Source organism: Branchiostoma lanceolatum, chromosome 10 (assembly GCF_035083965.1).
Source record: "Branchiostoma lanceolatum isolate klBraLanc5 chromosome 10, klBraLanc5.hap2, whole genome shotgun sequence".
NCBI classification, from domain to species: Eukaryota; Metazoa; Chordata; class Leptocardii; order Amphioxiformes; family Branchiostomatidae; genus Branchiostoma; species Branchiostoma lanceolatum.
In genome coordinates this window covers 9508526-9523571 of record NC_089731.1, presented here as the reverse complement: position 1 = coordinate 9523571, position 15046 = coordinate 9508526, and the positions used below count along the sequence as shown (strand labels likewise).

Here is a 15046-nt window from a genome sequence, read left to right as displayed (position 1 = left end):
CTAGGAACTATTTTTTATTGTTAAGAAATGCTCTAATGATTGTAAAGTAAGGTCAGATGTAAAGATACATGATGATACATCACATTTTCTGTGAACCATAAATCACTTAGCCTGGAAGCCATGCTAGTTAGGCTTACCCTCCCTCCCCCAGTTTCTCCAATCCCTCCCTCCCCCCAACTAGGATGGTATCCAGGCTATCCATGACTGTAACTGACCCACGATATCTCATCTCCACACCTCAGGACCTGATAAACCTGACAATCAGGGAACACTATCTTTCCTTTCCCCATATGGACCTTGTTATGGGTCCTGACAAGAAAAGATATTTCTAGCTAGATTTTCCACCAAAGCACTGTTTACACTACCGGTAGGACCATATCAAAAGGCCTAGACTTCATATCTGGGTAGAGATAAATCTAACCTATACTTAGGCACTTTTCATACGTAGCTACCAGTATTCAACAATGTAGTTTGGTAAATTTTAAAGCTCAAAATATCTCTGGCTAATATCATGGAATTCTTCATGCTATCTCTCAATCTAGGGTAATGTCTTCTCCATGTGTGTGTGTGTGATTCATAGGGTTGGGCCTCTGGGAATGCTCTTGCATGGGGCACCATCCATGCTTCTACCCGGGGTTGTAACTTTTAGCTACAGTTCAGTCTAAAACAAAGATGTTTTCCCAGGACAAGTAGATAAGAAAGTACAGTGTATACCACAAAAATGCAAACCATTCTGAGAGCCATCCAGATAGTCTACTCAGATAGTAGCTTAAAAAGAAAGAAGATGCTATCAAATAGTACCTTCTATATCACAAGTCTTAGATATATACCTGTCCATCTTGCCTCCACAGGAACATTCCAGTTGTGACACTATTGGATGATAGACTAACTGTCTGTACTTGTTTTCACTGATACTTCTCCCAAGTGTGGGAAAATGTTACCAGAGCTGACAGTGTTTGAATTCCAATGGCACAGACATGCTGCCTTCTCTATGCTGTTGCCTGCGCTCCATGTCTCATTGCATTTCATACTTGAGATGCTAAATACCATGAAACAGCTGAGTTCCTCCCAAGACAGCCTTTTCTGGACAGTATCTTTTTCCATATTCCCAAACATGGGAAACTGAATGTATCAAACCAACAATCAAACACTACTAGAGAATGTTAAGAAAGCATTAATAGGTTGGTTGTATTGTTATCATTATCAATTAGTGAAATAAGATCGTAATAAAAGGTATTTGAGCTAAATTGGGTTATCAATTTTCTATTTAAAATTTTCAACCATTTCATTGTTTTTCATTGTGAGAATAAATTTACAATTCCTTCAGAACTTGCTATATCAAAAATTGTTCCGAGGAAACTAAATATGTAAATGATACCTCATGCTATCATATTCTCATTTCATATGCATGTAATATTACCTGGATGGCTGGACATGGTTAACCCTCCCCCATCCCCTTGTTTATTTTTCCTTGCCCTCTTGCCCCCATTTTGTTTCCCTCAGAATAGCCACCAAACAGAAGAAGAAAATTGAAAATTCTTCATAGCACATTTTGAGGTAGCCACATGTCACAAACAAAATGGAAGAAAGCCTACATTTTCCCTGCACAAGAATTGATTGGACATGGCAATTTTTGCACAGCCAAACAGGATACAGAACAAATTGAAGCCAGAAGGTTGTGATGTGAAAGGTTGCTGCAAAACAGTGCCTCATTGGTTGGGCAAAGATGGGTAATGATGAGTTGAAGAGATAAGTGAGGACAGGAAATTAGGATAGGGTGCATGACCAATGAAAAATGCAGGAAAGTATTAGGTGGGGCAGCTCCCCCCTCCCCTAATGAAAACAGAACCAAACCAAACATTACCACAAACCCAAACCCCAAATAACCACAATTGCTGCCATAAGGTACCACAAAAAATATAACTAAGGTATGGTTTCAGACCATAAACAACAACCGTTCTTTAGGACAATCAGGTATATCTGGTTTAGAATAAAGGGATAGGTATAAATCACAGTGACATAATGCTGTGACATAGCAACTGACATGAATGAACTTTTAACTTATTTCCTGGTTTATACATTTTTATGTTGAAAGCGATTGACAAGAAAAATCCTTTAGGAATCAATAAATTTCAATAAAACATGGTGGTAGATCTAGAAAACAAAAAGAAATTTACGAAAGGCATTTACATGGTATTCAAACATCCCAAACTGTTATCTTAATGGCTCTAAAAGGCCGCTCAGCCACCTAATTTTAACCCCAGCATATGGGAAAACCACAGTGCCAGAGAAAGGAATGACAAGATAAAAAAGATGACACGAGTACCTGAAATACTTTCTCATCCATAACTGCATACAGCCCCTATTTTGGGGACCTGCCTGTCCCTTCCAAACAAGCAGACACTATTTGAAATATGGACAGGCAAAATGGGAGAAATCTCCAGATCTATCACAGTTAAATGCTAGCTTGACTCTCCTGCCCTGGCTGTTTTCCTTTGGCCTGGATATATAATCCCCACACACTTGTGAGATCAAAATAAATACCTAGCACCAAGACACTGTTGATTTTCTTCAAAGAAAACATCTAACACCTTGTCATAGCTGCAGTGGTCTGTGACCCTATGGTCCAACCCACCTACCAATCATGATGGTGAGAGAATACAAGAAGATAAAGTAACTCTACATGTTTCCCCAGATCATACATAGACCATATGTTTTGAACAAATAAACTGCAAGTTAACTAGGCAAATTGACTGTTGTGTCAGAGTGAGTTATACCTAGCCTTGTGCAGAACAGGTTCACAAAATGGAGTCGCTTACTTCTATGTGTTTGGGGTCCCTGGGAGTAACCTACGAGAATCCGGGGTCCCTGTTTTGCAGGATGACACTTGAACGTCTTTTTCTGCTGCATGTGGCACGCTGCACACGGCGTGGGAAAATACAGGCACATCTGTGAGCCCCCCTGCACCTTCCAACACCACATCGTGCCCACTTCAGAACCACTCTCCAAAATCCTCCTGAAGATCCCAAGAAAACTGGAGGTAATCCGTCTGCCTCGCACACATGTGGGCTGCAACCTTGGTGACACGCATGACCTACTCCGATCTCAAACCCTCCTTTCTCTGCCGCACAAACACAACCCAAGGCCTGCCACCACCTCTTCTATTCCCCACACAGCCTTCCAACTGTACAGACGTCTGGCAAGTTTCAAGTCTTCCTCCCCACACACTGCTTCCCTGTGCAGAACTTCCAGGCTATTGTCAGTACTGTTTCCCTTTTCTTCAGGCAGCCAACAAATCCTCTAGTCGGGTGAAAGAACTCTCTTGGGCTGAACCACTCTGGCAGGAGGGGGGGCAGGAAGGGGTTCAAGCACCACCGCATGCCAAAGCTTCAGTTCGAAGTTTACAGTCAACAAGAAACCATTTTACTCTCTAAAGGAGAAGGCGGCCAAGGTCTTCCGACAAGATATAAAACATCTTTTGGGTGCACAGGGCATGACACAGTTTCTTGTTTTGGGAGATTCCAGTGTTTCCCATGGGATAACAACTTGTTGCTAGACCAGTGGGCCAACATATGGGGCACTGAACGGTCAGCTAGAACTCAAACTGGTCTGAGCAACTCACCAGGCCAGAGTATTTCACCAGCTTTGCTGATCACTAGAACAAGTTTACACAAATGATCACGATAAAGAATAAATAAATAAAACCTGCCACCTGAGAAAAAGAGAGGCCCTCCTCTCCCCTTTCTTCCTGTGTGTATATACAAAGTGTGTAAACACACCAACAGAAGTCACCTCAAGACTTACCAACAAATTACCTTGTCTGCAAAAACAAACACAAGGTGATCGCTTCCTCTGCATGGTACTGACCAACCTGAACTACTCCTGTTTATTTACAGGCCACTTTCGAATAACTTACCCCAGCTAGAGTTTCAGTTTGCTTGGAGCAAAAGTGTCACATGGTAATCCTTACCATGCAACATTTGCTGACTGATTTTTGAATGGAATGGACATAATGGCTTCTATTTACTTTAAAATGCTCTCTGACTGAGATGTACAAGAGTATATTGTAGCCTGGTATCACTCAGCAACAAGTGAATAATATACACACAAATCAATACTACTTGTGACTCCCCTATCCCCAAAAATCCTACGGAGCAGGTAAAATAATAAACCTACTACCTACAGTTTTCATCAGGTTCCCTTGAAGATTTGGAAGCCCTTTTCCCTATTGTAGAGCCCATGCCAGCGAGTCTACTTTACTTGCTCCTTCAGTATTTCCAACGAAGGACACACTAATTTTGTGCTTACATGTACTTCTGTGTATTTCTTTGTCCTGCCATGCCTATTTTGTGACACAACAAAAAGTACACTTCTTCAATTTGTACTGTAGATCTATAATCGTACAATCTTAAGTCAATGACTTTCAATTCTGAAATCCACCATTGTCAATAAACTGAATGGGATACAATCCAGGGATTGAGGCCAACAACACCGAACATGCTATGCAGGTAAACACAATGCAGTTCAAAACAGGTCCGCCTCAATATCACAGAATACACTTATGGCCTAACGTATACTGTTAACACCATCAAAGCTTCAAAATGGAATTGATAGTAAATCTCAAAATCCTGCAGTGCATGGTGTATTTCTATTGGCAAGATTGTGACATATCAAACACAGCCCGACATGACAGCTCAAAAAGAGCGTGGCCCCGTTGCCAATTCAGTTTGCCAAAGGAAGGAAATGTTCCACGTAATTGCAGCGACTGAAACTACCCTTCCACACCCTGCACTGTAGGAATGTTTCAAGGGGTAAAAGCCAGCTCAATCCGAGTGTAGGATTTCATCTGTTAGAACAAAAGAGGAGATATGATTTCGAGGAGGGAGAGGGGTGTAGCCACACCTCTCCCATGAAGAATACTGTGTGTATTGTCACAGGGTGCCGCACTTGCAAATTTGGAATCCACTTCATCGGGCGATTGACATAACGCTGATCACCCAATGAAATGTTTTCTTGATAGGAATAAGTTGTTGGCTTTCACTCACTTTTATTTTTTTCTATGTCTAGCGTCAATCTTTATGGATTATTTGTGGCCATAACTCACCAAAAGGCTTGTGTGTGTTTTATCTAATCTTTGCTAACAGTGTTCTCGCCAGAATTTTTTCACAGCATAGGGGTCAGGTACAGAAGGCCAACTTTACGTGGCGCAAGCTACGAAGAAATAACCACAGAGTAGGGAGTCCGGCTTGTTCCCCCGGAAAATTTTTGAATTCATAACCCAATGAGACACTATTTCCTGCATTTTGAGGGATAAATTTTGTGAAGTAAAGTTTTTCCCCTGTTACAGCCTCATTCTAAAGCCAAATATGAACTTTTTACAAGATTTATGAAGGGTCACAAGGTTCTTTCCAGAAAGAAACACCCCTATGCTGGTTGAAACACAGCATTGGGGTCCAGATCACAGCATAGGGGGTCCAAATCACAGCATAGGGGGCCCCTATGCTGAAAAGGCCTGGCGAGAACACTGGCTAATGTACATGTAGTTAGTAGGATGTTTGTTGCAAAGAATATGTTCTGGTCTTGGCAAAGCCAATATTTGCGCAGCGTCTTTTGATAGTCAGAACGGGTCATAACAAGGTCGGAAGTTTTTGACTGGGAAGGGTCTAAGGTGTCCCCATAGATTTCCACTTGGCCGGATCTGATGAGAGATCAAATGCAGGGATCCTCAAACAATCCAGATTACAATTAGGAAGCAATGTCTCAGGGGGCTGAAGTGACTACTGACACTATCCAAAACATGTAAGGAAATATCACAAGAAAAAAGTTCTTAGTGTAGACATTGTACAGTTCACGACTGTGATGTTGAATAAGATGTTGTGGCATGGTGGTCTTTTAAAAAAATAGTTGAAATTGCATGCTTTTATGTCAATCTAGAACAACTTGTAACTGCTTCTTTATAAAATCTTAAGCATGCGATTTTTAGGCAAGCTTGTTATCATCATGGTGGTCATTCCATGGTAAAGTAGGTCTGAGGGTAGAAGAAACTGAGGTATGTGCGGTCTCCCACGGTATGTCATGCAGAAGACTGTCAGTGTACAGAGTTTTGACAGACGGCCTCTCCTACACTATCACAGTAAATGGTTCGACTAAGTGGTCCTTCTATGAAGAACGTTATATACACTTGTAGGTTACAGAAATCTACTCTTTGAAACAAAAGTTTGCGTCTTTTCCTTTATCTCAAGTACACAGCATGTCTAGTAGGCAAACACGAAAGGAGCCCTGAAGAGGGTGGGAAAATTTCCCAAGCTTTTGTGTCTTGTCTGCTACATGTTGGAGGTCGCCATCCTATTTTCAGTGTTCTCATAACAGAGTTTGGTTTTTGTCCCTCACAGTTTATCCGATTGCCCTGAGACATTACAGCTGGTTTTCACCACCAACACTGCACCCACAACACACTGCCTGCTACGATCCGGTTACTTGTGCGGGTACTTATGGCCAGTAGGACTGGGAAAATCACCAAATGAACTTGGAAAAATAAACAAGCCTTCTGATGTGCCCGTGCTTGGTATGTCTTACCAAAGATAACATGGCCATTTGGAACAGGATCACAGAGGAGAACTTAAACTTGAAGTATAAAAAAGTTAGACTGTTGACTGTTGAGTGAAGGGATGTGGGGGGGGGGGGAAGAGGAGACCATTTTGCTTTCCTGTCTGAATGAACATATTTCGTTCATTAATTTTCAACTTCAAGGGCTTATCATTTTCTTGTAGGATATGCCTAACAAAAAAATGATTCCAGTTCAAAGACATAAGATTAAAAAAAGGAGCAAGTGTCAACTTGTAGTATACACATTGGCATGCATATCTAAAATACCTATCAGAATTACATCAGAGCAGTGAAACCATACAAACATAAAATCATGATTTTCCCATCATTTTAGGAAAAGAAAATATGTAATAATAATCTTTTCTCCTCTATCAGCATGTGGGCCATGTCAGCTGACAAAAATACAGCCAAGAAATTGATGTAACACCCATTTAATCAGATTTTTCATCCCCAAGTAGGTCAAATATTGAGATGATCCAAATGTTCCAATTGTTTGAGTTGGACCAAAACCCACAATGAGAGTAAACTGACTCAGCACATTGATACCAACACAGGAAAGACTGTCTAAAAATAGTCATGTCGGGGTGAAATGAGATATTAGCTGGTCACAACAGGTTATAGAGAAAATGTCTTTTACTTCCTGTAACTTTCCTTTTACAATGATGACCAATCGGGTGCTTGACTGATCATGTGATTTATACTGTCCAATCAGCATTAAGTAAAGAATATTGCCCCATACAAAATGATGTATTCTGAGGCATCACAGCATGGTTCAAAATTCATGTACATTTTGCAGGGGTATTAGATTCCTAACATATTTGTTTTCTCTTTTCATAGTGTTGACAGGGGTTGTTGGACCTGTTTTGGAGAGCAGCCAACAACTCTCTTGACCACCTGCAAGACTCACTTCTACATCAATGCTAATAAAACTACTGTGTGAGCTTTGCTTACTACTTCAATTTGAAGACAAAAAATACAATTTTTCAATACAATTTAATGTAGAACTGCGGAAAATACTTGTTATCTTTAAAGGAGATTGGAATTTTTCAGACTGCATTCAGAGCTACTCATCACAAATTTTCTGGGCAATAAAATTTGGGTCTGAGACTTTTCCTCTACTGATAATTCCTCTTGGGAAATTTCTTCCATAACTCACCAATAGACCTTCTTGAAAAATTCAAATTCTACCCTCCTGTCCTGGATTAAGGACTGAAAAGCAAGAGTGTGGTACAACAAGGGTCCAAACATGTCCATTTCTCAGGAAGATCCAGCGCTGCATAGACAATAGCCTGTGGTTCATCACTGACAGTTTACACCATTTCAGCTGATACTGAGCAGTCACCTTTCACCACCCCCATCCCTCATACAGGACACTCTCCTTCCCAGGGTAGCCTGGTACACCATGTCTGTCAACAGCAGAGTTCAGACTCTTTGAAGTTCTTCCATGTCTTTGCATGAATCTCTTTGGTCAACAAAGTGCACACACTTTTAGTGTCGGGGAAATATCAGGTTACAAAAGTTCCTGTATAACAGGAAGATTAGAGAGAAATTTCTCACTGGTGTTTTTACCTATCGATCTTTGGTTATAGCAACATATACACCCAACATTCCTTGATGCAGGTACGTTAGCAGACTAGGCCTAACTATCATAAATCAGGGTTGCAAGATTTCGAAACTTTTTCTTCAAGCTTGCTTGGGTAGAATGGAACAAAGGCAGTCTGTTTGTTTAGGCAGATTTATTTACACTGGGGCTAATTACACACATCAAGTCTAATGTGCTGGGGCTGCCTTTGTCACAGACGACAATGGCAATAACAAGATGACTTAAATGAAGTGCTCCAACAATATGCTGCACCAGCAATAAAACTAAAAGCAATATGCTTCACCTCAATTGATAATGTCTGCTTTACCTTTAGACATACAACTACCCGACAATCAAGATTATACACCATGGATATAAGGTGGAAATGACTGTGTAGATGATTGAAATGCTACACCGAAGTGGCTCTGAGTCTGACAGAACAAAAAATCCCCTCCCCCTAAATGAAGCCCAGACATGAGACCTCACACACAGACAGGACTCTGCAGGTAGCAGACTTATGGGCCGTCTTGGAGTCCCCGGAAATTACACAGGTGCGTGCAGGCATGGACTACAGCCAAACCATGACATAAATGCTCCACTACCGCATACAATAGTGCCAGGACAGGCCAGTGGCATGGAAGACCTGGCACCGTGCCCCCCTCCCCTAATTTTCCGCCACAAAAAGAGACACACAAGGCTGTTATCTTCATGTGTTCCTCATAAAGGTAAGAACCTGTAACTCTAACACCTCTGGAGACCGACATAATTTATTGTCTCAATCCTCCCTCCCGACCAGGTTCTGGAAGACATTAAGGTTAGTGGCAGTGCAGCAGTCCACCAACAACTTCTCACATTCTTACCTCACTGACTCACAGCCAAAATAATCAAAAAGAGACAGGACAAAAAACATCTGTGGAAACTTGCAACATTTCAATATGGGCCCAAGGGAACACGACTTAGTTACCTTTGAAGATAAGGGAAAGAGAAATGCTTACTTTAGGATAACACTATTGCCAAGACTTGCAGGTTATCAACAGGTTGATATACTACTGAGACTTACCTTCAAATTTGGAAGCCATCACTGTTAACGAAGTGTCACACCGAATATCTTACTCTTAGCAGTTTTCACAAGCAGCAGTTCACCATTCAAATGTCAGCTCGCGAGACTTGGCAGACAATTACATAACATACACGATACAGCAAAACCATGGCGTGTATACACAGAGAAGATTCCTGGTTACAATGGCTCCTGTGCTCGCATAACGCACAGCCAAAAAACACTCTGATGGCTGAGGTTGTTTTCTGGCCAGTCTGCAGCCTCTAACAGAGTGGATACGCCTACAAGTAACTCTTGGGTTACCTCTTTCGTGACAATGTCTGAAACTTCTAATTGTCTCACCGCTGTTTGAGTGTGGTTTGAATTAGCCTAAATGAATCCCTGAATTAACTGTACAGGCAGAGTCCAATTGAAAGCAGCAAATGTTCAGTGTGATTACTGTGTTTTTGCCAACTGTGGAGGGAGTGGTGTGTGCACAAATGTGTAGGGTATTCATGTATCTGTGGCACATACCATCATCGTGATGTCTGTCCCTTCTTCGGTGACGATCTGAAACAAGATAGTGACAGTTAAGTACAAGGTATCATAATGACCTCCATGCTACCTTGTGGAGAACATCTTGCATTCATTCACTTTATCAGCCTCCTTTTTTTGGCAAGGTGCCCTGAGTTCATTCTTGATCTTAACCAGTCAATTTGAAATGTCTTTCCCGATCAAAATGCATATTGATACAACTAACTTTTCCAAAATGCTACCAGCTTCAAGCCTACATGCAGATGCCTATGGTACAAGTTTGAATAGACTCCCTGCCATATTTCAGCCTGGAGATGCTGACTATGCAACACCTACCTGCAGTTCTTCTACTATCCACAAGGAGGCCTCACTGCACATACACAGCAAAGCATCTGGCAGTACAGCGAGGCCCTCTAGTGGTTGTTATCCATGGAGCAACTACAGCTTACTTTGTGCATAGAGAAGACAACAGAAAGAGTATCTACTAACCCAACGTACCTCTTCTATGTGAGAGGACTGATTCAGATTCTGTGTCTCTGTCTAGGTTGTCCCGGCTTTCTGCTGCGTTTGCACTGTGGAGACAAAAAAGTTAAAATAATGTTGTAAAATCAAATTTATTTCCTTGATACTTGACGCTTTGCCCAGCAGTAACCTATCGAATTCAATGATGAACAATCTATTGTTACATCCCACTTAAAATCAAAATGGCTACAATGAACTCTAACATTACGGAGAGAAATGTTTCTAAAATGACACTTGTGTTCTGTTCTTTTTCTTTCCCAGGCTGGCATTCTATAGAGTTTGTAAATGAAACTTTACTTCACCATTGAAAAGGTGCCAATACTTCTTATTAATCGTATATGAAATAAACAATCAAGTTTAAGTTGACATACTGGAAGGAAGGCGGCCTGGAGTCCCCGATGCCCCCTGTCCTCTCTAAGGCTGGCGGCAGGTCTGTTTGGGGGTCCGTACATTGCGACGATGTGTCCGAGAGGGTCCCTTCAGCTGGAACCAACTGTACAGAAATACGGAGAACAAGACAATCAGAGATGGCAGACTTCACCCCCTTTACTCAATTTATTGGCCAAAGTAGGCCAGAAACACATACCCATAAACGCACACACAAATACAGACTAACACACTAAAACATGACTTAACTCCTATAACTACAAAATACCCTAGGAGAGTGTACAAAGTCATTACGAAAAAGCTTATGGGCCTTTATAATTTATGATATCTACTGTCTACATGATTGTAATATACAATTCCATTAGATAAAAATAATCATCAAGTCACACACAAAAAATGTCAATCCCCTTAAACTTAAAGGCTAATAAGTTGTGGGAACTGGCAAGTGATAAATACTTATTTCCTTGGATTTGTTAGTTGTCTAGTAGTAACATCACACGATACTGTTGAGAGTCATCATTTTCTTATTAACCTTTACCACTCTAGGGGTGACATGGAGCACCCAATTTGTATTGGTTACCAGGGGAGTTTGTGTAATAACTGTTAACACACCTTTTAGTCTTTGTTTGGTAACGTTGAGATGGACCGTATGATTTGGACTGGCATTGGGTTTCCAGAGTTAGACAAAACTACATTCCTTTTATGTATAACTAGATTCCTTGTATGTTTTTCTTAAAGAATCTGGAATTCTATCATCTCAAAATCTTCTTAACAGGTGGGGCTTTTTTTGTTATGAGATTTCTCCTTATTATTCGATAACATCCAAAACACAACACAACATCATGATTAATTTGTATGTCTAGTGGAAAAAAACAGCTTTGCTCTGTACGCTTTGATGATAAAAGTTCTGTTTGAGGTACATGTATGCTTTCGTAATGAAAAAGATTGTGGCATTCACATATATATGCAAACTTATTTGCATTATCTATGTATTGAAAATAGTATCCTTAATCCAACAATATCAGCTAACATCTACCCATTATTTTACACAGCAACAAGTTCCACGTTTCATTGCAATGGTTATATTTTTGTGATAAATTGATCAAACATAAGGACCTACTTGTTTGTAAATTTATCATCAAATTCTTTCATCTATGAGTAAACCAAATACTCTCAGCAAGACTTCACCACTGCTTTCAATTAGGGGAATGTTGGAGAAGGAGAAACTTCAAAGGAACGTCCTTCCAGAGAGGAAGGTAGGGGAGGATGGACTTTCCAAACAACATCTGGGTAGCACATACCTACATATACATGACATACTTATTCCCTATCTATGAATGACATGCCTATCTGGTTAATGAGTAACAGACAAGCTCATATTGGTACATAATCATATCTTCATTTGAAAAAAAAAAAGAAAAAGAGGTTTTTAGTTAGGATGCTTTATGTCTAATGCATTACATGTACTGACAGTATAAAGACAGTCATAACAACTAAAGCTCGACACTAAATTTACCATGTAAATGAGGACATCTATTTTTAACCTCAGTTCCCTACATCTTGACACTACCAAAACATTCCTACTGTGAAAGGTCGTGGAGGGGTCAAATAGCATGACTTCTTTCAAATTTAAGGTGTAAAGACTTCTTTACCCAAGGGGCTCAGAGATCAAACATCTTAGCACAGTATGTGAGACAGATTCTCATATCATTAACAAGAAAGAGTTCCATCATGCAACTCAGAACACATTTGGGGCATACCACACAATGTTTTATGTTCAGATTGAATTTCCTCCTAATAGACTAAATATCATCAGTTTTAATGACAGTTATAGCAGCCAGGAACTGGCCAAGATTATGACATTTTTTAAACCACTAATTAAGTTATTTCCAATAAAAAAAGTACCAACATGATACAAATGTAATATAAGAGTTTGCTGACTAACTTTGGGTTGACTGCACTATCAGAAAAACAAAAAACAAAAGCAAAACCTAGTTGCTGTGAGCATTGTATGTAGACAGGACCTTGGCATACTACAGAGGATCATACATTCCGGCCCTACTTCTAGACCGTGAATTTATATTCTTTAGAATAAGCCACTAGAGGTCACTACACATAATCTAACATGGATACCTTAAAAGACTCACGTCTAAAAGAATATCCAGTTCCTATCAGTTATCTTACATATACTTATTCACTAGTATTCAGACATAATATTTAACAAGACATATATCATTATTCTTCACAGCTTCTACTGTATTACTATACCCCCCTCCCACTCTGTTCCTTGTTCAATAGTCTATGCTCTGATCTATGCATAAGCTCTGCCAAAACTTTTGTCATTAGAAAGGCTTATACATCTATTGAAGGGTACTTACATCTTAGGATTTACAAGCAATAGCTGTCCATTTCTATCAGTACAAGACAAAGGCAGACTGTTTAAAACCAAGTCAGTGTACAAGCCAAATACTAAGGGTAAATATCCCACCTAGATCTCTGTTGGCATTTTAGATCTAACGTGTAAATGCATGTCCTCTGGCCGAGGTTGACAGAAGAGCTCAGAGTCAGACTTGTGAATGTGTGGTGTCTGAATGTATAAGGACAGGTTTGTATGTATCAAATCACCTCAAATGTTATAACTTCTCTTACTGTGGGGCAGCAGATTTTCTTTAAATAAAATCATTTGTCAATGTTAATGTGTGTGGATTAACTAGTGGGTTTTAACCACATTTAAGATACTTTTGTATGTCTAGATAAAGCTTGGAATCAGATGTGTAAAAGTTAGGTGTGACAGGACAAGGTCATTTAGTGCAATACAACCAACTGCTGCAACGATGCGTGCCTGCGAAGCTGGTGTGTCACACTGAAGGGCAGTTATACTGGCTACACAGATACAGATTGTAAATTTCTTATCATTCTCTTATCATTATGCATAATTTGTATCTTTATCAACTATCACAACGTCAAAATTGCGAGATTCCTGTTATTTACATTTTGTTGCGTAGCACTCGGTGAGTACTAGTAACATAAAAATACATTTCTATAATATCATAATGCGGGTGACAACTAATTCCGCAAGGATTATTTTTGTCTGGAGATATCATGATCTTAAAAGTCAGTCTACAAGACAGAAGCAGGAATGTTAATATAACATCTCACTATAATGTATGGGCATAATGGCACAGAACATGGTGGGAACGACCCCTGGTGCAACTATATGTAAATATTGCTGCATGATGTTTTAATGTAAATACAGCAAATGTAAATATTGCTGAACTTGTAAACATAACATGAAAACATTGCTGTATGACGTTTAATATCATGGTTGAGAAAATACCATCTGTCAGCGGGTGAAAACCATGCTCCCATCACAAACAATTAAAAGTGAAGTACAGTTATAAATTTCACAAGCAACGTGAAACTAAAAAAATCATCTTTCCCTTCCACATGTACAAAAACAAGAGAAGCTACAAAAAATAATGTAAAACTGTCAACAATACTGGAAGTTTACAGCTGCTTTGTACAAATGTGGTGTTTTCCAAACGAGGGCCACCGAAGGCAATATCTCACATGACAAGCATGCACAACACAGATTATGCGTTTGGAAGTCGACTATGCTAACATCATCCAAATATGGAGCTGACAAATGATCCCAGGATTTATATGTTGGTCTGTTCTGAGCACTAGGAACATTGTAGAGACCAAGTTTTTCTAATGGAGCCAATGCTTGCTACAGAGATTGAAATAGAAAAAAATACAAACTGATAAAAATATTCCTCCTGTGAAAAATCACTTGACGCATGTATATAATCAGGTGGCAAAGTGATATGTGAAAGCTGAAGTTTGCTCGTATCAATTGATTAGAACAGATATAGTATGCTTATATATACAGGGTGCGAAATACCTGGTTGCATGTTGCACAGTGCAACAAGATTTCGGTTGGTGCAAGTTAATTCCAAACCCAGGTAGCGCAGTGTGCAACCTTATATTTTGAGCCAAAGATTTCAATCGGAGCCCTGGAAGCTCACAAAAACACAGTGTCACTCTCATAAAATTCGGTAAATCTTCAATTGAAATAAAGAAATCAACACTTTTTCGTTTTAAACCATCCAAAACCCTTCATAGATCGTGGAATTTGAGCTGAAAAAGACAAAAACACACTGCCCTCAGCTAAACAAGATGTTGTTAGGTCAATGGGAACACAATACTATCTAATATATATTTTGAAATGTTAGTAGTATTATACGCTACATACGAGCTTGATTTGAAGAAATCGGTGAATGTTGCTGGAGCAACCTGAAATTTGGATGTGCAACCTAGCATTTGCCCTTGGTTGCAACATGGGCAACCTGGCTCAAAAAAGTATTTCGCACCCTGAT

At 39.9% G+C, this 15046-nt stretch overlaps 1 protein-coding gene across 14 annotated transcripts in view; it reads right to left on the bottom strand.

Annotated features, from left to right (window-relative positions):
• The window catches only part of LOC136443236 (segment polarity protein dishevelled homolog DVL-3-like), a 44348-nt gene that overhangs the window by 24254 nt on the left and 5048 nt on the right, over positions 1 to 15046 (bottom strand). For 8 of the 14 annotated variants that reach the window (XM_066440394.1, XM_066440390.1, XM_066440382.1 and 5 more), the window contains exons 3-5: positions 10652 to 10773; positions 10248 to 10330; positions 9759 to 9794 (exon numbers count right to left, since the gene is read on the bottom strand). In XM_066440394.1, coding sequence (XP_066296491.1) covers positions 9759 to 9794; positions 10248 to 10330; positions 10652 to 10773 — 241 coding nt within the window. Of the gene's footprint in view, positions 1 to 2819; positions 3272 to 9758; positions 9795 to 10247; positions 10331 to 10651; positions 10774 to 15046 lie in introns of those variants that run through there. The other 6 variants (XM_066440387.1, XM_066440391.1, XM_066440396.1 and 3 more) reach the window with 2 other exon arrangements.